Source organism: Papio anubis, chromosome 1, assembly GCF_008728515.1.
Source record: "Papio anubis isolate 15944 chromosome 1, Panubis1.0, whole genome shotgun sequence".
Classification (NCBI taxonomy): Eukaryota; Metazoa; Chordata; class Mammalia; order Primates; family Cercopithecidae; genus Papio; species Papio anubis.
In genome coordinates this window covers 148,755,526-148,781,633 of record NC_044976.1, presented here as the reverse complement: position 1 = coordinate 148,781,633, position 26,108 = coordinate 148,755,526, and the positions used below count along the sequence as shown (strand labels likewise).

Genomic DNA, 26,108 nt, shown 5'->3' with positions numbered 1-26,108 from the left:
TCCCTTTGAGACAGAGTCTCCCTCTGTTGTTCAGGCTGGAGTGCAGCGGCGTGATCATGGCTCACTGAAGCCTTAACCTTCTGAGCTGAAGCAATCCTCCCACCTCTCAGTCTCCTGAGTGGCTGGGACTACAGGCATGTGCCATTGTGCCCGGCTAATTTTTGTATTTTTTTAAATAGAGACCCAGTTTCACCATGTTGCCCAGGCTGGTCTCAAACTCCTGGTCTCAAGCAATCTACCTGCTTTGGCCTTCCAAAGTGCTGGGATTACAGATGTGCACCTGGCCTTTTTTTTTTTTTTCAGAGATGGGGTCTCGCTGTGTTGCCAAGGCTGGAATGCAGTGACTATTTGCAGGTGTGATGATAGTGTGCAACAGCCTCGACCTCCTAGGCTCAAGTGATACCCACCTCAGCCTTCCAAGTAGCTACGACTACAGGTATGCCACTGCACCCAGACAGTATCTTTTGCAAAGCACAATTTGTAATTTTGGTGAAGTCCAGTTTATCAATTCTTTCTTTGGTGAACCATGCTTTTAGTGTCATACCTAAAATCTCTGCCCAACCTGAGGTTACAAATATTTTTCCCAATGTTTTCTTCTAGATAACTTATTGCTTTGCATTTTATATTTTGCTCTATGACCCATTTTGAGGTTTTTTTTTTTTTTTTGTATAAGGTGTAAGGTTTGGGTGAAGGTTCTGTTTTTGTCCCTGGTTGTCCCATTGCAACAAAACACCATTTGTTCAAGAGACTAACCTTTCTTCATTGAATTGCCTTTACTCCTTTACCAAAAGTCAATTGACTATATATATATGTGTAAAGCTGTTTCTGGATTCTCTTATTTTGTTCCATACCATACTATATTGATTATTATAGCTTTATACTAAATCTTAAAATTAGACAATATTGTTTCTCCAATTTTATTCTTTTTCAGAATCATTTTGACTACTCTAGTTCCATTGCTTTTTCATATATATTTTAGAATCAGTTTATCTATAGCTACAAAAAATCCTTTTGGGATTTGATTAGGAATGCATTAAATCTGTAGATCACTTTAGGGAAAAATGGACATCTTTTCTATGTTGAATCTTCAAATCTATGAACACAGTATGTCTTGCAATTTATTTGTGTTCTCTGATCTCTATCAGCATTTTGTAGTTTTGAGCAAATTGATTCTCTATATGTTTTGTTAGATTTATTCCTCACTATTTCGTATTTTTGTAGCTATTGTCAATAGTATTTTTAAAAATTTTGGTTTTGAGCTTTTCTTTGCTAGTATATAGAAATTTGGTTCATTTTTGTGTTGCCCTTATATCATGTTGACCTTTCAAACTGACTTACTAGTTCTAAGACTTTTTAGTAGAATTCTTGTTTTTTTCCTGCATAGACAATCTGTGTTGTCTGCCAAAAGGCATAGTTTTATTTATTCTTTCCAATGTGGATGTCTTTTATTTCTTTTCCTTGCTTTATTACACTGGCTAGGTACTTCTAGTCCGCAGTCTTGAATAGGAGTGGTGAGAGTAGACTTCCTTGCCTTGTTCCTGATATTAGGAGGAGAGCATTCAGTCTTTTATCCTCTAGTATAATTTTCACAGTAGAGTTTTCGTATATGGGAGGCTGCATGTTTTATTTATTTTTATATATATTTTTTGAGACAGAGTCTCACTCTGTCATCCAGGCTGGAATGCAGTGGCGCTATCTCAGCTCACTGCAGCCTCCACCTTCTGGGTTCAAGTGAGTCTCCTGCTTCAGCCTCCCGAGTAGCTGGGATTACAGGCATGTGCCACCACACCCGGCTATTTTTTTTGTATTTTTGGTAGAGACAGGGTTTTGCCATGTTGGCCAGGCTGGTCTCCAACTCCTGGTCTCAGGTGATCCGCCCACCTCAGCCTCCCAAAGTGCTGGGATTACAGGCGTGGGCCACTGCGCCCAGCCTGCATGTTTTAATTTTTAGTTTTGTTAGCTTTTAAATTTTAAAGTAATATATAGTCATACACATTTCAAGCAATAATTTAAGTCACTTTAAAGGAAAAAAAAGAACCTACTGAATTTTAAATCCTTAACCTGTTAGGATTACTAACAAATGTCTGGTATTAAAGCAGTGGGAATTGTTAGATTTCAGTCGTTAAATCAGTAGCTTCTTGAAGATTTCTTGAATAAATACTTAGTTTTGGCTTAATCTGGAGATATTTTCAACAAACAAAATAATCATAAGGATATGGAGGGCAATTAGTTTGTTGTAAAATATAGTTATGCTTAAAATTTTTCAAAACTGGCTCTCAAGGTGTCTTGTGTTTTCTAGAGTTTAGTTTTATTCTACTGTTCCTTTGTTTTTGACTTGTAATATTGTTTAGTAGAAAACTATCTAATATACCAAAAATTTCAGGAAATGGAACTTAAAAAATGTAAATTATTCCGATTTCATCTTGTTTGTTGACAACTTGATCTCAGATATTAAGATTTTATGTTAAACTGCAAACTTTCTTTAACATTAAGGATTTTGATTTTCCTTGAACCTTGATTGGAAAATAGTTTAGAATATTGCTATAACTGGTAAAACTTGAGGTGAGAAAAATAACTTTAGCAACCATTATTGAGTATCTAGAGATAATTTGCAGTTTTAGCTTCTTTATTCTCCCTGAGATTTTGGGATTTTAATAATATAGAAAGCCACAACTCCTTACCGTCTTTGGCGGTTTGGACTTTTATAACAAGATACTGTAGACTAGATGGCTTCAACAATAGACATTTATTTCCCACTGTTCTGAAGGCTGAAGGCTGGGAAGTCCAAGACCAAGATGCCAGCAGATTTCTTCCTGATTTGCATACAGCTGCCTTCTTGCTGTATGGTCTCATGGCTGAGAGAGATCATTGTCTTTTTCTTGTAAGAGCAGTAATCCCATCATGAAGGTCCCACCCTCATGACCTGATTACCTCTAGAAGGCCTCACATCCAAATCCATCACCTTGGGGATTAGAGTTTCAACATGAAATTCAGTATGAATTTTAGGGGGAACACGAACATTCAGTCTGTAGTACTTTTGACATAATGCTTTCATGAAAACTTGTTAGAAAGGTGAATGTCTAAAATTTGTCCCATGGACTTATCTATCTTATATGGGAGTTCTGTCACTCCAGAGAACTAAAAATTATAAAATGTCTAATTATGGTTTGTGCAGGTGTTGCCTCTTGGGTCCAGACTGCCTGGCTGGTGGGTAATAACCAGCCCAAATATTCTTGCCAACCAGTGCCACCTGTGGCTCTGCAGGGAAAAGCGGGAGAGAGGAACTGAGATACAGGTGGTCGTGAAAGGGAGGTTGAGTTTGGTAAGGTAGCAATTGCCTATGTGAGTTGGGTGCTTTGACCTACTTTTCCTGCAAGACTTGTTTTTTGTTTTTAAATGTATGAAGTACAGTTTAAATATGTCAGTATATTTACATGAAAGTATGGATTTTATGAAAGTTAATGTCTGAAAATCAGGACTGCTTGTATTATAGTGATGAATGTGCCACTTGGTGTACCTAATCACCACAAGGAGAAATATTCAGAATAGTGTAGCCTTCTATTTCTGCGTATTGTACTATTCCTGTCCCACATTCAGAGATTGATATCTTTGGAAAATGAAGAGTGGACATGTTTTCCATGTTTGATTATTTGTACCTTGACACTTAGTGTAATTACTAAGTATTCCTTTTGTCACTTTTTTTTCTTAGCTCTGCTACCCTAAACTAGCAGCTGAACAGTGATAGTGAAGTAGCCCTCAGAAGACTTGATTACAATACTTTGCTCATGAAAGTGGCTTCTTAAATTTTATATTTAACTTCTTATCAATACTGGTTTCTAAAGGGGCTTGTTTTATCTTTTTTTTCCCTAGGAAATATTATAAGATTGAATAATTTTTGTAGTTTTGTTTTCTAGTACAGGTTGAGAATCCCTATTCTGAAAGTTTGAAATCCAAACTGCTCCAAAATCTGAAACTTTTTGAGTGTCAAAATGATGCTACAAATGTAAAATTTCACACTTGACATCATGTGATAGGTTGTAGTCATGCAAACAATTATTAAAAGTACTGTATAAAATTACTTTTGGGCTATGTATATAAAAGTATATATGAAACAAATAAATTTTGTGTTTAGCCTTGGGTCATATCCCCAATATATTTCATGTATGTGCAAATATTCCAAAATCCAAAAAAAAAATCCCTAATCTGAAACAATTCTTGTCTCATGCATTTTGGAAAAAGGATATTCCACCTGTAGCTATTATTTGTTAATCTTAACAAAGAATACAGCTTTTTGTATATGTCTGAGTTAACAGAGTGATTTCTAATCATCATTATGGTGATGGTGGTAATCAGATAAGAGAGTGCTTTTGAATCTTTTTTTTTTTTTTTTGGACGGAGTCTCGTTCTGTCGCCAGGCTGGAGTATAGCGGCGTGATCTCGGCTTACTGCAACCTCCGCCTCCCGGGTTCAAGCCGTTCTCCTGCCTCAGCCTCCCCAGCAGCTGGGACTACAGGCATGCCCCACCACACCCAGCTAATTTTTGTATTTTTAGTAGAGACAGGGTTTCACCGTGTTGGCCAGGATGGTCTCGATCTCTTGACCTTGTGATCCGCCAGCCTCGGCCTCCCAAGGTGCTGGGATTACAGGTGAGCCACCGCACCTGGCCAAGACAGTGCTTTTGACCTGACTTTTAAGGAAACCTGGAGATATTTATTAAGAAGTAGATAGAATAAGTTAGCATACTGGAAACGATTTCAGAGACCCAGTGACAATGTGACCTGTTGATAGTTATGGAACTGACTTAGGCCAAGCCTCAAAGTCTGATCTTTGTTTTCAGAATAGGCAAGAGGGCTGACTTTGGGTCTTTTATTTTACTTTGGTTTAGTACTGAGCTGGCAGAAAAAGCAGTTCATGAGCAGTGCCAACACCATTATTAAGACCTCATTCATTTTAGTTCCAAGCCCCTTGTTTTTTTTTTCTGCTTTTCCAAAGTGGTTCTTCAATTTGTATTTTAGTTGACTTATAAGACACAGGGTTTACCTAACTGTAATGCCTATAGGCATTTTGTCAGAGATATTTTGTCAGGAATATTACCTGAATACTTGGGATTTTAATCTTGAGGAGAGCCAATTGACTTATGTTCTAGAGAGAGCACTTTGGAGTCATGGAGTTGTGAGATCTGGTCCTGCCTCTGTTATTTGATTGAGTCTATTTTCTAGGTCTTTGGTTATTTCATCTTACCAAGCATGGTGGTTGTGATTATTGAATAAAGTAGAGTATTTAGTTTCTTAGCACAATAAGAGATAGTTACTTTTGCTGTGAGACATTGTTTTTCTAAATTCATAATTTGCTGTTCATGAACATAGGCAGATGGACTACAAAAATTGTGGTAGTATTTCTCTAGTGCTTCAAATTTTAGTAGGTGTTGTACTAAATAAATAATGAGGATGATAATAATAATAAATAACATAAAATTAAAAGTTTATTGGCTAGATGTCTTTGGGAAATACTATGTATCTTCCTTTTGGGGATTTACTAGGTGTATTATTGTATTAAAGGTTTGAAGAATTATTCTGTAAACAACATTCCCTTCTTAAACAGAGGTAAACTGAATTGATTATTAAGCCCTTCCTGTGAGATCACTGATTTTAGAGAATACTGGTATTCCATGTAACATGGTTTGTGAAGCACTGCTGTTGGGTAATACTTCTTAAAAATTTTTTGTATTTTTAGTAGAGGGTAAGGTAATACTTTTTAAGATGACTTGGTGATAAATTTCTAAAAAGCAAGAAGCTTTTCAAGATACATAGTACTAACTGAGTCCGTGGTAATTAATGCTTGCAGTGGAAATTTGTGAACTTTATTTTTATTTTTATTTATTTATTTTGGGACGGAGTTTTACTGTCACCCAGGCTGGACTGCAGTGGCGCGATCTTGGCTCTCTGCAACCTCCACCTCTCTGGTTCGAACAGTTCTAGTGCCTCAGCCTCCTGAGTAGTTGGGACTACAGGTGCATGCCACCGCACCTGGCTCATTTTTATATTTTTGGTAGAGGCAGGGTTTCACCCTGTTGGCCCGGCTAGTCTTGAACTTGTGACCTCAGGTCATCCACCTGCCTTGGCCTCCCAGAATGTTGGGATTATAGGCGTGAGCCACTGGGCCTGGCCAAATTTGTGAACTTTTTTTTTTTGAGACAGAGTTTCGCCCTTGTTGCCCAGGCTGGAGTGCAATGGTGCGATCTCAGCTCACTGCAACCTCCACCTTCCAGGTTCAAGCAATTCTCCTGCCTCAGTCTCCCTAGTAGCTGGGATTATAGACGGATGCTGCAACACCTAGCTAATTTTTGTATTTTTAGTAGAGATGGGGTTTCACCATGTTGGTCAGGCTGGTCTCAAACTCCTGACTTCAGGTGATCCTCCCACCTTGGCCTCCCAAAGTGCTGAGATTACAGGCACGAGCCACCGTGCCCGGTCTTTGTGAACTTTTCTTTTTTTGAGATGGAGTCTCGCTCTTTTGCCCAGGCTGGAGTGCAGTGGTATGATCTCAGCTCACTGCAAGCTCCGCCTCCCAGGTTCATGCCATTCTCCTGCCTCAGCCTCCCGAGTAGCTGGGACTACAGGCACCCGCCACCACGCCTGGCTAAGTTTTGTATTTTTAGTAGAGATGGGATTTCACCATCTTGGCCAGGCTGGTCTTGAACCCCTGACCTCGTGATCCACCCACCTCAACCTCCCAAAGTGCTGGGATTACAGGCTTGAACCACCACTCCCGGCCCTTTGTGAACTTTTAATGAAAACAATCACTGTTTTAAATTCCAACTTTTGTGGACTTTATTGGTTGAACTTTATGACAAACTCTCTTGAAATTTTTCCAGAGAAAAATTACTGAGTGCTAACTCAGTTTTATTCATTGTCAGTATGGTTATATTCTTCCCTCTGATTTCTGATTGATATTCTTATTTTTCATTAACTTTTCAGTCACGGAAGATAATTACGCAGAAAGAATTGTTACTCATGGATGTTTGCACTCAATTCACATTATCCTAACCATTTTGTGGTTTTGGTTTCCATTTTGGGGGACACATTTGTAAAGTATTTAAATGAGATGACACATTTGGGAATACTGAATCCCTAATAGTGGGGTACTAAGTGGTTGAAGTTGATAATGTATTTGGAAAGTGATTGTATTTTTATAATGCAGTTGCATAAGAATCAGACCTAGTATATTCTCCATTGTACTACAGTACCTGGCAGCAGAGAGGCACTAATATGTGTTGAATGAATAGGTGAAATAAACAAAAACCTAATGGTGATGGAATTTTATGGAAATAAGTAAACTTCATTATTGCTGAAAATACCACAGATAAATAGAGGGAGGCAGTGTAATATAGTGGAAAGAGCACTAGACCAGGAGTCAGACAGTCGAGGATCTCATTCTGACTTTGAAGGTGAATAGCCATGTGACTTTAGACAGGACTCTGAACCACCTTGTTTTCTTATCTGTAAAAGGGGAAGTCATAATAACTACTCCTGCCTAACTCATAGGTTGTTGAGAAAATGAAGTGATTCATTAATATAAAATTCTTTGCAAATGTAAATGTACAAAGTCAAGTTTTCCCTATGCCTAGCACAGTGCCTTGAACAGTATTAGCACAAATATAGACTGTTAATAATAAAAAGGAGGCTGAAATACAAGAGTTTAAAGCTGATTCTTGGAGTGCTCACAGAATACTAGGGGGCAGAAGGATGAAGAATAACCTGCAAAAGAGAAACAAAAGCACCAGAGAGGAAAGAGGAGAATCAGGAAAGTATAACCCTGTACTTTTAAGACACAATTTTCATTAAGCTTTAGGCTTGTCAGATAATACCTGAGTAGCTTTTGCTTTGATTTTCCAAACCCTGTCTAAATTTCCTCCTTCTTTGTGAAGTATTTGGTGGGCACAGAGTAGTTCCTTTTGTAAGCCTAAAATTAAAGACCTTCACTTAGATAGTTATACTTCAACTTTGATTTTCTGTATATTGCTTAATAATCATGAGTTACTTTTGTTACCGAAACACAGGGGTTCCGTCTAGGTCCTGCTGCTTGTCACACAGAAAGCAATCTCTGAGACAATGAGTATTGCTAAGGAAGCCGGCTTTAATCAGGTGCTGCAGCCAAGGAGATGTTCAGATCCATTTCCCTGACTGACTAAAATTAGGAGTTTATATAGCAGGGAGGAAATGTGATTATGTATGAGAAAACAGGAACTACAGAGGGTTAAGGAAGCCATCGTGACGGATGAGAGGTCTGGCATCTCATTGTTTGGATGCAGTGATCTGGTGAATTTCAGTTCATTTGATGCTGTAAAAGGAAAATAAATCTTGGGGCCCCCAAATCACTAAGCTAAAGGTAAAAGTCAAGTTGGGAACTGCTTAGGGCCAACCTGCCTCCCATCCTCTTCAAATTCACCCCTCGGCTCACTGGATAACAATTAATACATACCAGATTGCCTCATTTGGAGAGACTAATCAGAGACTCAAAAGAATACAGCCATTTGTCTTTTATCTACCTGTGACCTGAAAGCTCCCTCCCTACGTCGAGTTGTCCCACCTTCACCTCGAGTTGTCCCACCTTTCTGGACTGAACCAGTGTCTATCTTACACATATTTATTCATGTCTTATGTCTCCCTAAAATGTATAAAATCAAGCTGTGCCCCTACCACCTTGGGCACATATTGTCAGGATCTCCTGAGGCTGTGTTATGGGCGCAGATCCTCAACCTTGGCAAAATAAACTTTCTAAATTAACTAAGACCTGTCTCAGATTTTCGGGGTTCACAATGTTAATACTTTTTGAGAAGCCTGAAGGCCCTTTCCTGAAGGTAACTCTGATAAAACAAATGTTAAGTTTCAAGCTTTAATACCAGAAGGGTCAGTTTCCATGTTTATCCAAAAAAACCTGTCCGTGGGACTGTTGGGTCAGTTTCACTTTTATTATCAAGAAGATCATTAAAAGTCTTACATCACTAAACCATGACTGGTTGACTGCTTTTGGGATGCCACTTTGCTCTGCAGAGGGAGGATGCAGTGTCATGGGAAGGATCTAGGATGAAGTGTTTCCCAATCTGTTGCTTAGCACACTACTGTTCCCTGAGGTATGGAAATACATTTGGGAAATACACCCTCCTCCGCTCTGCACTTCCCTCCCACCCCACCACCGTGTACCACTAGATTGTGAACTCCAGGAAGGAGGGGACTTGCTCACCGATGTAATCCAGCACATAGATGTATGTAAACCACTAAGAGGACAGCTGAGAAGTAATCAAATTTGTTATTTCTGATAAGATGGTTTTAATATTATGGCTGTTGTTAGGGGATGGCTAATGTGTTTTTGTTTGTGCAGTACACATGTGTTTGATTTCCAGGACTGGCTCATCTGAAGAACACTCAAAATGCGATACTTCTAATATGTACACCAAACTAAGAAATAAGTTCTTCCGTCTCAAAAAGATCATTTGCTTCTATTAAGGAAGATTATTTAAAATAGTTAAGATACCTTAATATATTTATAAATTCAGGAAATGTATTAAATTGAGAAAAACATAAATTGTGAAATTTTAAGTACATTTGAATAGATCTTGCTGTGAATGATCATTTGTTATTTTTGGTGGGTGGATTATTAGTGGATTGGTTATCCATGACTTTTCTTCTCAATACATTTCATAAAAATGTAAGGAAATGGCGGGGCACAGTGGCTCATGCCTATAATCCCAGCACTTTGGGAGGCTGAAGCAGGTGGATCATGAGGACAAGAGATCAAGACCATCCTGGCCAACATGGGGAAACCCTGTCTCTACTAAAAATACAAAAATTAGCTGGGCATGGTGGCACATACCTGTAGTCCTAGCTACTTGGGAGGCTGAGGCGGGAGAATCGCTTGAACACAGGAGGCGGAGGTTGCAGTGAGCTGAGATCACACCACTGCACTCCAGCTTGGGCGACAGAGTGAGACTCTGTCTCAAAAAAAAAAAAAGAAAGAAATGCTTATAAGAAGCAAAATTAGTCATACTATGTGAAATACTATACTTTTAGAAAGGTGTGTGTGAGGGGACAGACTGGTATTTGAAAGTAATAGTTAAAATCAAATATTTGAATAATATATAGTTGTTAGTTACCTGTTGTAGTCTCTAATATTAAATCTGTGTTGTCTAATTTGATAGCCATTAACCACATGTAGCTATTTTGATTTAAATTTAAATTAAGGCCTGCAGTGGCTCACACCTATAATCCTAGCACTGTGGGAGACTGAGGTGGGAGGATTGCTTGAGCCCAGGAATTTGAGACCAGCCTGGGCAACATAGGCAGACCCCCATCTCTACCAAAAAAAAAAAAAAAAGTGTGTGTGTGTATATGTGTGTGTAAGCGTGTGTATGCCGACTGTGGTGTTGTGTGCCTGTAGTTCCAGCTACACAAGAGGCTGAGGTGGGAGGATCAGTTGAGTCCAGGAGTTTGAGGCTGCAGTGAGCTGTGATCCTGCCATGGCACTGTAGCCTGGGTGAGAGAGTGAGACCCTGTCTCTTTAAAAAAAAGTTTTTTTTGAATTAATTTAAATGAAATAAAATTAATGTAGTTTCTCAAAGTAGCCATATTTCATGGGCTCAGTAGCCACACACATGTGGCTAGTCGTGGCGGTGTTGAACACTGCAAATAGAGAACATTTTTTTCCATTATCACAGAAAGTTCTATTGCATAGCAGTGTTGTATAAATTAATGAAAATTGTTACAAGATTTCACCAACTTTATATATTCTGAAAGTTGGAGAACAGAGTGCAAGATACTTGTTCTCCGGAATTCTTAGGTGGGACCTTTTACAATGGTTAACCTGTCTGGTAGGGGACAGAGGAAACTTTTAAATTATAGAGTTCTTGCTATGTTCTTATTTGTTGTTCACAACAGCCAGGCCAGGCAGTTAGTATTATCTCCATTTCATAGATGAGATCAAACCTGTAAGTGGAGGAACTGTAATTTGAACCAAGGTTTGTCTGAGTGTAAATCCTCCATTTTTTGTTCTTGTTTTGGACTTTAGGGGTGGTGCTGAATGGATTCTAATCCCTAGTTCGTGGTGTATTGTCATTGGCTATCAAAGACCTTTTCTTCGTCACACTCATAGGCAACCATTTTAATGCATGTTTGATTTATCTTTTTAAAAAATTTTTTTTAAAGTGAAAGCAAGTTTATTAAGAAAGTAAGGGAATAAAGAATGGCTACTCCATAGGCAGAAAAGCCCGATTTATCTTTTTGTTTATTTTTGCAAGATACACCATTGTAGCTTCAAAACTGTTAATTTGACACTTACATGGATGGTCCTGTGTTATATAATCTGAGATTTTCCTAGTTTAGGATGCTGTTTGATGATTTAAACACCTAGCCTTTTCAAAAGTTTTGTGAAAAAAGTCTTTTTACCTGGTGTTAGACTTTTTGGCCTTTGTAATCAGAGAAGTCTGAAAGACTCTCCTGTTTTCCTCTTTGCTTAGGGAGTATTGATAGAAGGATTATTTGTCCCTGAATATTTGTAAATAATTTATATTACTTTTGTTTTCTTCATCATTAGGCAGCCAGTAATTACTTCTCATACTTTTCACATGGTGTGTCTGAGCATTGTAGCTGCTTTTTTTTTAATTGAAATTTTTATCGTGCTAATTGTAGATTCATATACAGTTGTAAGAAATAATGTAGAGAGATTCCTTGTACACTTTGCCCAAATGCAGCTGCTTTTTATGCTTCCAATTTGTATGTAGGCTTGCTGGGAAGGGGAGATGTAAACAAGCTTGTTAGAATTATGTTAATTAAGAGTAAAGGCCGGACACTTTTTCTTGAAGAATATAGTGAATATATGAACTTTAGCATGTGGACTTACTTTTAGCTGCTTTTTTGTTTAATTTTTAGTATTGTTAAAATAACATTTTTAGCCAAATTAAATTTAAAGAGTTTAATTGAGCAAAGAATGATTCACAAATTGGTCAGTCTCCTCAGTCAGTGTAGGTCCAGAGAGACTCCAGCACAGCCACGTGGTGGAAAATTTATGAACAGAAAAAGGAAAGTGATGTACAGAAACCGAAACTGAAACAGCTGCATTCGTTCCAACTAAACATTTGCCTTATTTGAACACTGTTCGAACACTTGGCCCCTTTCGGCCAAAACTTGGTGATTGGCAACAGAGTAGGTTACTGTCTTTTTACACATCTATTTACATATCTGTTTCTCTGTTCATTATGTACAGAGAAACTTTTAGGCCAAACTTAAAATATGTAGCCTAAAGGAGGTAACTTGATTTCACAGTATGTATTTCAGGTAGTGAAGTTATTATATAGCTGAGTTTTGGATAAATGATATAGTTTTTTTTTTTTTTTTAAAGTAAATTGAATTTTTCATACAAATACTATTGCAGGTTAATTATACAAATATGAAATCTTAAATTTTGATAATGATTAGAGATTTCTATGTATGTTTTGTTTTAGGTTGTTTCTCGAAGAAATCCAGAGGATGTCCAGGAGGTAACATTTATATGCAGATTTTATTTTATGTATTTGATAAAAATTTAACTAAATGCTTTTTTGAGAAAATCGCCTGAATCATTTATACATCAATCTCTTTTTTTCTGAGACGGAGTTTCGCTCTTGTTGCTCAGGCTGGAGTGCAGTGGCGTGATCTCGGCTCACTGCAACCTCCACCTCCCAGGTTCAAGTGATTCTCCTGCCTCAGCCTCCTGAGTAGCTGGGATTACAGGCATCTGCCACCACGCCCAGCTATTTTTGTATTTTTAGTAGAGACGGGGTTTCACCATGTTGGCCAGGTTGTTCTCGAACTCCTGACCTCAGGTGATCCACCCGCTTGGCCTCCCAAAGTGCTGGGATTACAAATGTGAGCCACTGTGCCCGGCCTGTACATCAGTCTTTATATGTTTGCGTGAGGATTGTCTTCAGTTCACAAAACAGTAGCTGAAGTGTCCTATTTGAGACCTACTGAAGTGTTAAGTTTTAGTAGGTGTTAAGTTATACAAATAAGAATTTAATGAATTATGGTGCTGTTTACTACGTGATAATTGTTCTGGTAACTGGTGTTTACAAGATGTCAGTATCACTCACGGGTCCCTATTTACCCATTTCAAGATCATAATGCCTGTGTGATAAAAAGTATTTGGTAACTAATACTTATTTTAAAGATTCTAACAGTAAATTATGGGTCTCCAACTACTTTTACTTTTATGTTGAATTGACATGTTGACATCTTGGAAAACTGCTTTAGGCATAGATGTTTCTTTTTTTAAAACTTTTTAAGTTAGTACTTTTGGAGATTCTTCTATGCATTTTTTCCTTCTTTCTATAGTGATACCAACCTGTTATGTTTTGCTTAAAATTGTGGAATTCTCTATTTGTATTTACTTTGCACTTGTTGTACATCTTTAGGAATCCTTACCGAGGAACTTGCTGCATTGAATGTTTCTTGATTTACTTTCATTTTAGTCCCTGCTCATTTTCACTAAGACTAGAAGGAAATATATTGGAATTTTTTCCCCTTCCCTAATGTGTTTAAAACAGATACTTTAAGTTTACAGTGCTGATTCTGCAACAGTGTTTTTTTTTTTTTTCCACAATTAAATATGAATGTCTTTGGGTGGTAGGTTCTTTCTGTTTAGCCACAGGTCTCACTACTCTACAGAAAATACCTGGCTTGATTCATACATTTAAGGTGACTGTTTGGTACTGGTTGGTATGAGTGTGTGGCCCCAGGTTTAGATAATATTTAATGTTTTTTTTTTGTTTTTGTTTTTTTTTTTTTTTTGAGACGGAGTCTCGCTATGTCACCCAGGCTGGAGTGCAGTGGCACGATCACTGCAAGCTTCACCTCCTGGGTTCACACCGTTCTCCTGCATCAGCCTCCCAGGTAGCTGGGACTACAGGCGCCCGCCATAACGCCCGGCTAATTTTTTGTATTTTTAGTAGAGACAGGGTTTACACCATGTTAGCCAGGATGGTCTTGATCTCCTGACCTCGTGATCTACCCACCTTGGCCTCCCAAAGTGCTGGCGTTACAAGTGTGAGCCACCGCGCCCGGCCGATAATATTTACATTTTATACGTTATCATTTCTGGCTACGTCTGATTTCATAGTTTTTGTCCTATAATTTAAAAGAGATATACTTTTATACAAAAATTAGCTGGGCATGGTGGCAGGTGCCTGTAATCCCAGCTACTTGGGAGGCTGAGGCAGGAGAATTGCTTGAACCTGGGAGGCAAAGGTTGCAGTGAGCTGAGATCGCACCTCTGTACTCCAGCCTGAGCGACAGAGCGAGATTCTGTCTCAAAAAAAAAAAAAAAATAAATAAATAAATAAATAAATAAAAAGAAAAGATTTAATACGATTTTCCTGAATTTTCCTGATGGGTTTTAAGACAATTCCTTCTCCATCAGGAAACAGGAAGAATATTGTAATATTGTTATTTTGAAAGAAATATATATATATATGTAGCAGTGAAAGTAATTTGCACTGTTGATTAAAGTACTTTTCTGTCTTGTATCAATTGATGAGTGTGAACTATTCTTTAGATTTCTAGTTTACAACTCTTAAAATTGAAAATGGGTGTATTTCCTTTGAATGCATTGTCTGATTGCTGTGCTGTAGTTTGTAGCTTGATGTTCCCATTTTCCAGGGAGAATCCTGAACCAACCTATCCATGAACATACTCTCTGCCATTTTCTTAGTCCTTTTTTCGGGAAAACTCTTTTATAATAACAACTGTTGGTGAACCTTTCATCAGAAAACTCTTGTAAGTGTCTTTTAGTTAGACAATTGCATGGTTCTTTGTTAGAAGTGGTATAAATTTTTAAAAGTCTTCTATTTAGTTGGCTTCTGAAAATATAGAATGATCTTGAAATTATAACAGCACTTTTTTTAGTTTCCCATTTAGTGTATTTAAACATTGGAATTCTCATTTGGGAGAGGAATTCACCACGTGGAGTTTGTTTTTCACTTCCTTTCACTTTCCCTCTCCATTAACTTATTCATGTGTTATTGCTTTAGACTATAGTAAGGCTTCACAAGGGCTAGTGAGGACTAGATGTACTGATAGTTCAACCAAATGTAGGGCTAGTAATACACTAGCCTTATAAAATGGGAGAAATTTTGTTGTTTTTCTTTTATCTATACCTTGGCACATGCCACCACATATCAGTGTTTTCTTCCTAAGAATGCTGAACAGTCTGTGGCCTGTCATTCAGTAGATTGTGTAGAACATGAATAGACAGCAGAAAAGTGAAGAAGAGATGGTTTTGCTCCCCCTCACCCTTTTTTAAACAAATTAACCTACACCTGTTTCTTTCTACAGGTAGGGTATTTCACTGGTGAAATTTGGGGAAGGAAAAGAACTGAAATAGGACTTTCTATGTATTATGTCAGAAATCTCTAACTTTTAAATCCTTTTTAAAAAAATAGTTTTATTATTTATTTATTACTTTTATTTATTTATTTATTGAGATGGAGTCTCACTCTGTCACCCAGGCTGGAGTGCAGTGGCGTGATCTCGGCTCACTGCGACCTCTGCCTCCCAGGCTCAAGTGATTCTCCTGCCTCAGCCTCCTGAATAGCTGGGACTACAGGCACCCGCCACCATGCCTGGCGGATTTTTGTATTTTTAGTAGAGACGGGGTTTTACCATGTTGGCCAGGCTGGTCTCAAACTGCTGACCTCAGGTGATCTCGGCCTCCCAAAATGCTGTGATTACAAGCGTGAGAAAAAATCATTTTAGAAAACAAGTACACACTCATATATCAATGAAATATATCAAGGGAAAGGAAAGGCTCTTGAAAAGAGGGAAAAGAAAATTCGTAAGCAAGTAGTATGGTAGTGCTGTTGATTGTAAGAAGAGATAATCCAGCAAATTTTAAATATTAATACTATGCGAGAGTGAAAAGGACAAAGTTAATTCAATTGGTGGTTCTGTAAAATACAGGAATCTAAAAGATTTTTGGTGTTATTAAGTGTAATTATCTGAAAAGGAAACATTTATGTAAAAAATATTTAAGGGAATGTTTTTAATGAAAATTAAGCTTTTATTAAATTTGTATTTTTTATATGGTTATCACTGAATTAATATATCATTGAGACATTTTCTTCAGAGTGATTTTAATAAATAAGGAATTTGTGGAGACTTGGTTCAGTAAAGAAATAGGTGTTATAGACCTATTTTTCCCGGTGGGAAAGTACTGAACATTAATTAGAGAAAATAATTTCTGTATGTGTCTTTGAGGACTTTGTGTGGTCCAGATATGAACATCAGTACTTGCTGTTATAGTGGAAGTATACTTTTGTTCACTTTTGTATTTTGAAGATTTCTGGAAACTTCGAAACTCAGAAGGAGTAAGAAGACAAGGAGGCAGTGGATGTGACATTTTGCGATGCTGTTAGGTATTTTGGTTCTGCAGCCATAGGGTTGAGAAGAAGGAATATGAGAGTGAATAAATTAGGGCATGGTGAAGAAACACAGATTCTCATTTGGGGGTTCTAATTCTTGCTCTGACAGACTATCTACTGGTTCATATACCATGGTATTTTAATAATTATCATGATTAAATTGTTGAATTTTGCTCCTTACGTTTCTCTTGCAGTATTTAAAAAAGACCTTAACTAGAATAAAATATTTATCTGCAAATCTAATTGTCTCCATGAGCTACAGTCTTTTGAATAACTTTCATGTCCAGGTCATAATGACCTTAACCTTATGTAATGTCCAGTTTATAATGACATTTACTTTATATAAGGTACTGCTTACATAAGCCCATCAACCATTTCTCCTTTAATTCCTTGGCAATGTAGTATGATTGTAATTTGATATATTTTAAAAATATAAAAATAACAATTTTTTGTTCCCATCATGTCATTGTTAGAATCCTCACATCTCATTGCACGTGCTGAGAAACCTTTCCTGAGTGATTACTGCCTGTCTGCTACTGATCTTTTAATCTACGGGTTAATAGGTCCTGCTCAGTTCTTGCTCTTCAACCCTAAACCTGTCTGTCTCATTGAATAGCTCCAGGCAGCTCCCTCACGAACTCCTAAGTTAAATGTGTTGAAAATTGAACCTCTTTCTTGCCTCGGAACTGCTGCTGCTTCCTTGCTGTTCACTTCAGGGCATGGCACCACCATTCTGTAGCAAAACTTGCTACACAGCTATTTATTCTTCAGTGTTCTTCAGTTTATTTATCATTTTAGGCAAATACTGAGTATGTACTTTTGTTTAAAAATTGCCTAAATTAATTGCCTTCATTTAGTAATATATACTTGACATCTCACTCTCCTTTTAGAAACTTCACCCCCAGTTCGCTCCCCCTCCCCCTTTTTTTTTATTTTTGTCAGTCTACTGACCACTTCCCTTCAGGACTCTCTAAGGTAGTAATTTTTGTGAAGGCTTTTCAGACATACAAGGCTGATTTAGGTACTACATCTGCAGCACTCTTGAGCTGCCCCTCTCAGCATTTTTCAAGCCGTCTTATGATGTTGTTGTTTTATGATGTGTTGGCTTATTCTTCCTAACTAGGCTGTGAACTGTTTGAAGACAGGGCCTGTATTTCCCTTGTCTTAATACTTTGTGACAATATGATGCTTAGTGGAAAGTAGGGCCATAGAAATACTTGTTTTGGTGACTCTTTTTGTTGTTGAGTAAATGAATACAAGCGAAGCATCAGGAGGAAGCAGTTTTTGAAAAATGAATTCATATTATAGTCTGCCTAGCCTCCTAGGATTATAACTGTATTAAAAACAATAAACATTAAGGTAGAATTTTTGGCAGCATGAAAAAGTTTACTGAAGAATTTTATACATGCAGAGAGTAGGTTTTTTGGCAAGAATCTCTTAAATCACACCTGGTTACCTGCTTGACCTGTTATTTGCTCATTAGCCTTATACTCTATTGTACATGAAAAACTTGTTAGAAAAGTTTGTTAGAACTGAGATGATTAAGCTTTTCAGAAGTAAAGACCCCAGTATCTGAAGTAATGGGATTTAAAACTCAATTTTACCCTATTTTCTAGAGATTGAGGGCTGAATCTGTGATATCAAGGCCATGTTTCAAATCCTTTTTCTTTACAAAGTTTTTTGTTTTTTAAAAATATAATCTGAGTAAGGTTAAATAATAATTCAGACTAATGAAGGAAAACACACTTTTACATGTTGTCTAATCTAGGTGATTGTTTTGTTTTGTTTTTTAAAATATACTAATTTTAATGATGTTCTGGTCAGGATTCAGCTTGCCTGCAGACATCTTATTACTAGTGTAAATTAAGATTTATGACATGAAAGTGCACGTCAATTGCTTACTGCATAGCTATTTCTTCAGTGTTACTCAGTTTATCCTTTTAGGCAAATACTGAGTATGTACTTTTGTTTAAAAATTGGCTAAATTAATTGTTTTATCTTTATAAATGTATTATTTTGAGAAAGAATACATGTTTTGACATCTAACTCATTTGTAGGCCAATTGTAATTGGTTTTTGAGCAGATGAAGTGACATTTTATATAGAATACATCTTCTCCATATTGGGTTGAATATTTTTCCAGTGTGAATAAAATCATACTTGTTTAAAATGAAAATTTGAAACCAAAGCAGAATAGTTTGAGGAAGAATTTTACATGTAAATATATTTTTACTTTATTTTTTTCGTGCCCCTGGTCAGCAGAAATCTGCCTTATATTTTTAAAGCAAATACTATTAGTTAATTTCAGTCTGTTAATCATATTGGTTAGGACATGTGTTTGCCTTTGCATGACAATTTTGAATACTTTAATGAAAAGATTATTTGTTGTTCAGATATCTGAGCCTAAATGATTGTGAGATACACGTTTAATTTTTTTTCTCTCTTTAGATAATTGTATGGAAGAGATACAGTGATTTTAAGAAACTACACAAAGAACTATGGCAAATTCACAAAAACTTATTCCGACATTCAGAATTGTTTCCTCCATTTGCTAAAGGAATAGTGTTTGGTAAGTGATTATTTTGAAATTGTAATTTAAAAAAGTGATAATTAATTTTGTGTATATACTGAACTCTAACATAACTACACTGTGAAGTCAGAAGCCCCTTTGCTTATTGAGATAATTCATGTTGTTCAGCAAGCACTTGAAATTGTCTTTTCTTGTTCTTGTTATAGTTTTGTGTACCCAGAATATATTTACTCTTCCCATCTGTGAAACAAAACAACTTCAGTTCCAACCAACCAAATAACCCTGTAGGAACATAAGAAAAGGTGATATTCAATTGTTCTTATTAGTTTTAAAATTCTTTCTTTTTTTAAAATTGTCTCATTTTATATGTTTCCCTGACACCTTGCTTATAGTATGAATGGTGTAGTTTTCTAGTATTTGCTTCTTGCAACTTCTTTTTGATACCTTAGTATTCTTCTTATTATTTTTTTTTTGCCTCATCAGTTTTCAAATACCTAGGTAACAGTTTTTTATATTAAATTTTGTGTGTCAAAATAATTTGTGTAGTTTCTGTCCCGTCTGGATTTTGACTGGGAATATAGAATATTCATGTGTTTTTTTTCTATAACTCTAATGTAAATGTTCTTATATGGACAGAATTTTTTTATTTTGAAGTGGAGTCTTGTTCTGTCACCTAGGCTGGAGTGCAGTGATGTGATCTTGGCTCACTGCAACCTCAACCTCCTGGGTTCAAGTGATTCTCCTGCCTCAGCCTCCCGAGTAGTTGGAATTACAGGCACCTGCCACCACGCCCAGCTCATTTTTGTATTTTTAGTAGACATGAGGTTTCACCATGTTGGCCAGGACCTCCTCACCTTAACTGGTCCGCCTACCTTGGCCTCCCAGAGTGCTGGGATTATAGGCATGAGCCAGAACATTTTATCCTATTACTTTTTGCAATTTCTGCATATGGAATTGCAGAGTCAATGTATATGCACATTTATTTTTCAAACTAGACAATTTTTTTTCAGGTTATGAAAGTAGTATATGCAAATAACTCAGATGGTGCAGAAAAATACTTAAAACTTAAATAGAAAGAAATTCAACAATAATATCATCTCCTAGATAGTATAATATTTTGGCATATTATTCTAGACTGTGAGTGTATGTGTGTGGTGTATTTTTGTGCTTATGAATATGTGTATGCCTTTTTACCCATCTATGTATAGAAACCTCAAAAATGGAATCTTGCTATGTATGATTTTGTAACCTGGTTTTATATAACAATATATATATTTTTTCTTTCTTTTTTATATGACAGTATATTATGATTGTCTTTTCATGTCAATAAAAAGATCTACATTACTAATTTTAATATGTACATAGTATTCCAGTTTTTGAACTGATTTATTAACCAGTCTTCTACTGGTATATTACTTTTGGCCTTTTGCTGTTATAAATAACACCACAGTTAATATTCTTATTCATACATTACTGTGCTGGTGTACAGTAGGGTGAATTCCTGGGAGGAGAATTACTCATTCAAGGGGTCTGCATATTTTTGAGACTTTTGATGCATATTGCCTCGTTGTTTTAAATAATTGTAACATCATTGTCCTTTATGCATTGGAAAAACTTTTAAGTTATTATTATTATTATTATTTTTTGAGACAGAGTATTACTCTGTCACCCAGGCTGGAGTACAGTGGTGTGATCTTGCTCACTGTAGCCTTGACTTCCTGGGCTCAGGTGATTCTCCTACCTTGGCTTCCCAGGTAGCTGGGACTATAGTCACACATCACCATGCCTGGCTAATTTTTCTATTTTTGTAGAAATGGGGTTTCACCACGTTTCCCAGGCTGGTCTTGAACTCCTGAGCTTAAGTGATCTGTCTACCTCAGCCTCCCAAAGTGCTGGGATTACAGGTGTGATCCACTGCGCCTGGCAGATAACTTTTAAAGAGGCATGTGGCTAAGTAAAATAAAAACAAAACACAAAACAAAGGTAGTATTGAAGAATGTACAATAAAAACAAGTTTCCTGCTCCTTCCCTCCACCCAGTTTTGCTTCTAGACATAACTGAATTTTAATCCTGTTTTTTGTTTTTCAGGTACTTATTTCTGTATCTGTAATAAGCCTATACCATTTTTTCTTTTCTTTTTTTTTAAAGATGGAATTTTGCTCTTGTCGCCCGAACTGGAGTGCAGTGGAGTGATCTCGGCTCACTGCAACCTCTGCCTCCCGGGTTCAAGCGATTCTCCTGCCTCAGCCTCCCAAGTAGCTGGAATTACAGGCACCTGTCACCACACCTAGCTAATTTTTTGTATTTTTAGTAGAGACGGAGTTTTGCCGTGTTGGGCAGGCTGGTCTCGAACTCCTGACCTCAGGTGGTCCGGCCTCCTTGGCCTCCCAAAGTGCTGGGATTACAGGTGTGAGCCACCTCGCCTGGCCCATTTTTTCTTGATTTAACAACTTTTACATATCTATTGACTCACTACTCTGGTGGGTATTTAGCTTGTTTACCCTGTTTCTCTGTATTATTACATAATGTTTTTAGTTCTTCTATTGACTTTATTTCTCGTTCCGTAACTGTGGACAGTATCATTTGTCTAAGATGATTCTAATAGCATTTTTGATCTTCCTCCTACCCCTTCAGCTCTCTTCACCACTTAACATTTGAAATCTATACTTATATTTTAACATTTGTCAAAGGTGGTGATATTTATATTCTCTTTATTGGTTATAATTAAGCTTGTAATGTATAGAATAATTCTCAAAGCTGGAATTTAATAAACTTCATTTATAACATTATTATTTTTTGAGACAGAGTCTCACTCTGTCACCCTGGGTGGAGTGCAGTGGTGCGATCACACAGCCTCCATCTCCTTCCACCTCAGCCCCCCGAGAAGCTGGGACTACAGGCACGTGCCACCATGCCAGTCTAATTTTTGTAATTTTTGTAGCAACAGGTTTTCACCATATTGCCCAGGCTGGTCTTTAACACCTGTGCTCAGGCAATCCTCCTGCCTCAGTCTTCCTAAGTGCTGGGATTATAAGCATGAGCCACTGCACCCCGCCTTATAATGTTATTATGACAGAGCAAATATTGTTCATTATAAAGTCAGGTAGTGTACCACAATTACCTTTTGTTCTGCAAGTTTCGATAGTTACAATTACTGTGCCAACATAAGAAAAATGTGTAAGTGAAGTCTCTGTTTTCCTTATACTACATTAGGAAATTGAAATCATGCTACATTTTAGTTTGCTAAATATTTGGACCATGCCTTTTGTGATAGCCAGCCTCCAAGATGGCCTCCTATGATTTTCATCTCCTGGTATTCACACCTTTGTGTCTCCCTTCTGTCTTAGTCTGTGTAGTGTTGCTACAAAGGAATACCTGGGGCTGGGTAACTTATAAAGAAAAGAGGTTTATTTGGCTCATGGTTTTACAGGAGGTAAAAGATGCATGAGGCCTCCATCTGCATCTAGGAAGGGCCTCAGATTGCTTCCACTCATGGCAGAAGGGGAATGAGAGGCCACCACATGGTGAGAGAAGGAAACGAGAGAGAGGAGGAGGTGCCAGGCTTTTTCCAACAGGTTTAGTTCACGGGAACTAAGAGTGAGAACCAGCAAGCCAGTCATGAGACATCCATTCCCGTGATCCAAACATCTCACACCAGGCCTCACCTTGAACATTGGGGATCAGATTTCAACGTGAGACTTGGTGGGGTCAAACACACCATATCTAAACCATAGCACCTTCCCAGATTGTACCAGGGTTGGTCTGTGTGACCAATAGCAAAAGTGATGATATATCTCATTCCTGAGATTTGTTTATAAAAGACTGTGGCATCTCTCTTAAGGTGTTTTTTTTTTTTTTTTTTCTCCCTTTCCCTTTCTCTTTCTCATAACTTGCTCTGAGGGTTACCAGCTTTTCCTATGGTAAGAACATTGTGGTAGCATATGAAGAGGCCCACATGGTGAGGAACAGGGGCTTCCAGCCAAAAACTAGTAAGCATGAAACCTGCCACAGCCATGTGAATGAACTTAGGAGCAGATTCTCCAGTCCCAGTTGAACTTCGAGATGACTGCAGCGTTGACTGACACTTAACAGCAATCTCATGAGAGGCCTGAGCTAGAGCCACCCAGCCAAGCCACTTTTGAATTTCTGACCCTCAGAGACTGAGTGAGATAGTAAATATTTGTTGTAGGCTACCATGTTTTGGGATAATATGTTACACAGCAATAACTACTTAATAGACTTTATAACAAAACTGCAAATGTGGAGAGTGGTTTTGAAATGAGCTGTGGGCTTTGAGGAGTGTTGGTAAGTGCCTGAAGTACCTTGAAGAAGTGATTAATTGGGCCTGGCGCGGTGGCTCATGCCTGTAATCCCAGCACTTTGGGGGGACGAGGCGGGCGGATCACTTGGTCAGGAGATTGCAACCATCCTGGCTAACATCATGAAACCCCGTCTCTACTAAAAATACAAAAAATAAAAAATAAAAAAAAATAAGATTAGCCGGGTGTAGTGGCTGGCGCCTGTAGTCCCAGCTACTTGGGAGGCTGAGGCACGAGAATGGCGTGAACCCGGGAGGTGGAGTTTACAGTGAGCCGAGATCGCGTCACTGCACTCTAGCCTGGGCGACAGAGAAAGACTCTGTCTCAAAAAAAAAAAAAAAAAAAAAAAGAAGTGATTAATTGGAGCCTCATGGTATTTGGTAAAACTGCAAGTGAGGATTCCCAAGGAAGTTAGGTAAGTGTTTCTGGAAACTGAAGGGAAGATCCCTCTTATGTAGTTGCAGAAAGTTTAGCAACATTGTTGCCTGCAGTTATGTGGAAAGTTGAAAATGTACCAAATGAACTGGGTAAGCTAGCTGAAGAGATTTCCACCCAGAGTATTTATAGTGTGGTGCTTCTTGCTGCTCATAGTGAAATGTGAAAGGAGAGAGAAACTAAAGGAAGGATTGTTAAACGAAAAGGACCTGGTACTTGTTTTGAAAATGCTATCTTTCTGGATAGCAGAGAGTACTAAAATTAAGACATGACTTCTGAGCAAATGTGGCCTAAAGATGAAGCCCAGTGTGAACTAAAATGTTTCTTAAGACCTCAGAAAGATTCAGTCAGACAAAATGCTCTCAGTAGAGATTAAGGTTGTGCCTTGCAGATCCTCTCAAATAGGGCTTCGTGGAAGTGTAAGCCTCAGCCAGCTCAGTAGAAGCCAAAGCTGCAGAAGGGTTTAACTTGAGATTTGTGGCTATCACTTTTGTCTAATTGAGTAAACCCCAATAAGAGTCATAGGTGACCCCCCCCACAAAAAAGTTAAAAGTATATATGCAGAGAGACTTTCGTCTCCCCCAAATTTTACTGGCAGGAAGGCTAAAAACAACGATGAAGCCACACACCTTGCTCTTTTTCATCGAAAAGGAGGTATGACTCAGAGGGTGGAACCAGTAGCTCAGAGGGCAGAGCCATAGCCTTGGAGAATTTATTCCTAGCCTGTGAGCCTTAATCAGAAACTTCTAACGTTTGCCCTGCTTTGTTTTTTCAGAATTACTATGGACCCATTGATTTCTTTGGGGCTTGCATGTACCCCCCTTTTTGTATAGGAATGTCTATAGCAGTTATTCCATGCCTATCCCACTGTTGTATATTGAGTGGGTAGAGGGGAGATAACTTGTCTATAGTGTCACAGGTTAGGAAGATTGTACTTAAGGGGCTCCTCCTAGGGAATGACACCTGAAGAACCTCAATCACACATGGATCTGACTTACATGATGAGATCCTGGACTTTGAATTGCTGCCATAATGGGATGAGACTTTTGGGGACCTTGGGAGGAGGGTGAGGAGATCTTGTATGTGGGAGGAGTATGAATCTTTGAGGGCCAAAGAGTGGTCTGTGTTGGCCAGCTTCCAAGATGGCCCCCAGTGGTCTCTGTCTCCCGATATTTATGTTCTTGTGAAGTCGCCTCCCACATTGAACCAGGACTAGTCTGTATGACTAGTAGCATATGCAGAAGGGATGTTATGTCACTTCCAGGATTAGGTTATAAAAAAAGACTGTAGCTTCCATCTTGTGTGCTCATGCTCCCACCTCGCCTCCAAGTGTCATTACATGTTTTGGGGAAACTGGTTGCTGTATGGTGAGAACACTCAGGCAGCCTGTGGAGATGAGGGATGTTTCAAACTTACAGAAAGTTGCAAGAAGAAGAATAGTACAAGAACCCCTGTATATTTTGCAGCCAGATTCACTTATTGTTAAGCTTTTATCCCATTTACTTTATCATTTGCTGGTGTCTCTCTCTTTCTCCTTCCCTTTCTCCCTTTCCCTCTCTTCCTCTGTCTCCTGTCTCTCTCCCTCTTCCTCTCTCTCCCCCAGCACACACATATAAAATATATGCACATAATTTTACATTATTTTAAGTTTTAAATTTTTAACTTCTCTTTTTTTGAGGCAGGGTCTCACTTTGTTGTCCAGGCTGGAGTGCAGTGTCACAGTCATGGCTCACTGTACCTCGACCTCCAGGGCTCAAGTGATCCTCCCACTTTAGCCTCCCTAAGTGCTGGGATTACACGTGTGAGCCACCACACCTGGCCATAATTTTTTAATGAGTTATTCCAAATTATATTCCAAATTTCATGTCCCTTTACTCCTAAGCACTTCAGTTCTTCACTAAGAAAAGGGATATTCTGAAGTTCAGTTATCAATTTGAGTAAATTTAATATTGATACATTTTTATAATTTACCATCTGTATTCCAATTTTGTTAGTTGACCTTTTAATGTCATTTTTCTTCTTTCTGGTATAGGATCCATTCTAGGATTGGTATTTTACTTAGTTGCTGTCTTTAGTCTCTAATCTGGAATGTTAATATAGCTGTTTTTTGTTTTTCATTATATTGGCATTTTTTTTTTTTTTTTTTGCGATGGAAGTCTCACTCTTTCGCCCAGGCAGGACTGCAGTGGCGCTATCTCGGCTCATTGCCAGCTCTGCTTCCTGGGTTCAAGCCATTCTCCTGCCTCAGCCTCCTGAGTAGCTGGAACTACAGGCGCCCGCCACTGCACCCGGCTAATTTTTTATATTTTTAGTAGAGACGGAGTTTCACCATGTTAGCCAGGATGGTCTCAATCTCCTGACCTCGTGATCCACCCGCC

General features: G+C 38.0%; 1 protein-coding gene across 22 annotated transcripts in view; it reads left to right on the top strand.

Moving 5' to 3' along the window:
• Positions 1 to 26,108, top strand: part of RPS6KC1 (ribosomal protein S6 kinase C1) — a 211,674-nt gene that overhangs the window by 6,865 nt on the left and 178,701 nt on the right. For 11 of the 22 annotated variants that reach the window (XR_642595.3, XR_001898922.3, XR_001898923.3 and 8 more), the window contains exons 2-3: positions 12,497 to 12,532; positions 18,895 to 19,015. Coding sequence is in view for 7 of the 22 variants with exons in the window: in XM_009199047.3 (XP_009197311.2) it covers positions 12,497 to 12,532; positions 18,895 to 19,015 (157 nt within the window). In the remaining 15 variants the exon portion in view is untranslated. Of the gene's footprint in view, positions 1 to 303; positions 437 to 11,937; positions 12,198 to 12,496; positions 12,533 to 14,687; positions 14,805 to 18,894; positions 19,016 to 19,182; positions 19,279 to 21,334; positions 21,457 to 26,108 lie in introns of those variants that run through there. The other 11 variants (XM_021933367.2, XM_009199052.3, XM_009199048.3 and 8 more) reach the window with 8 other exon arrangements.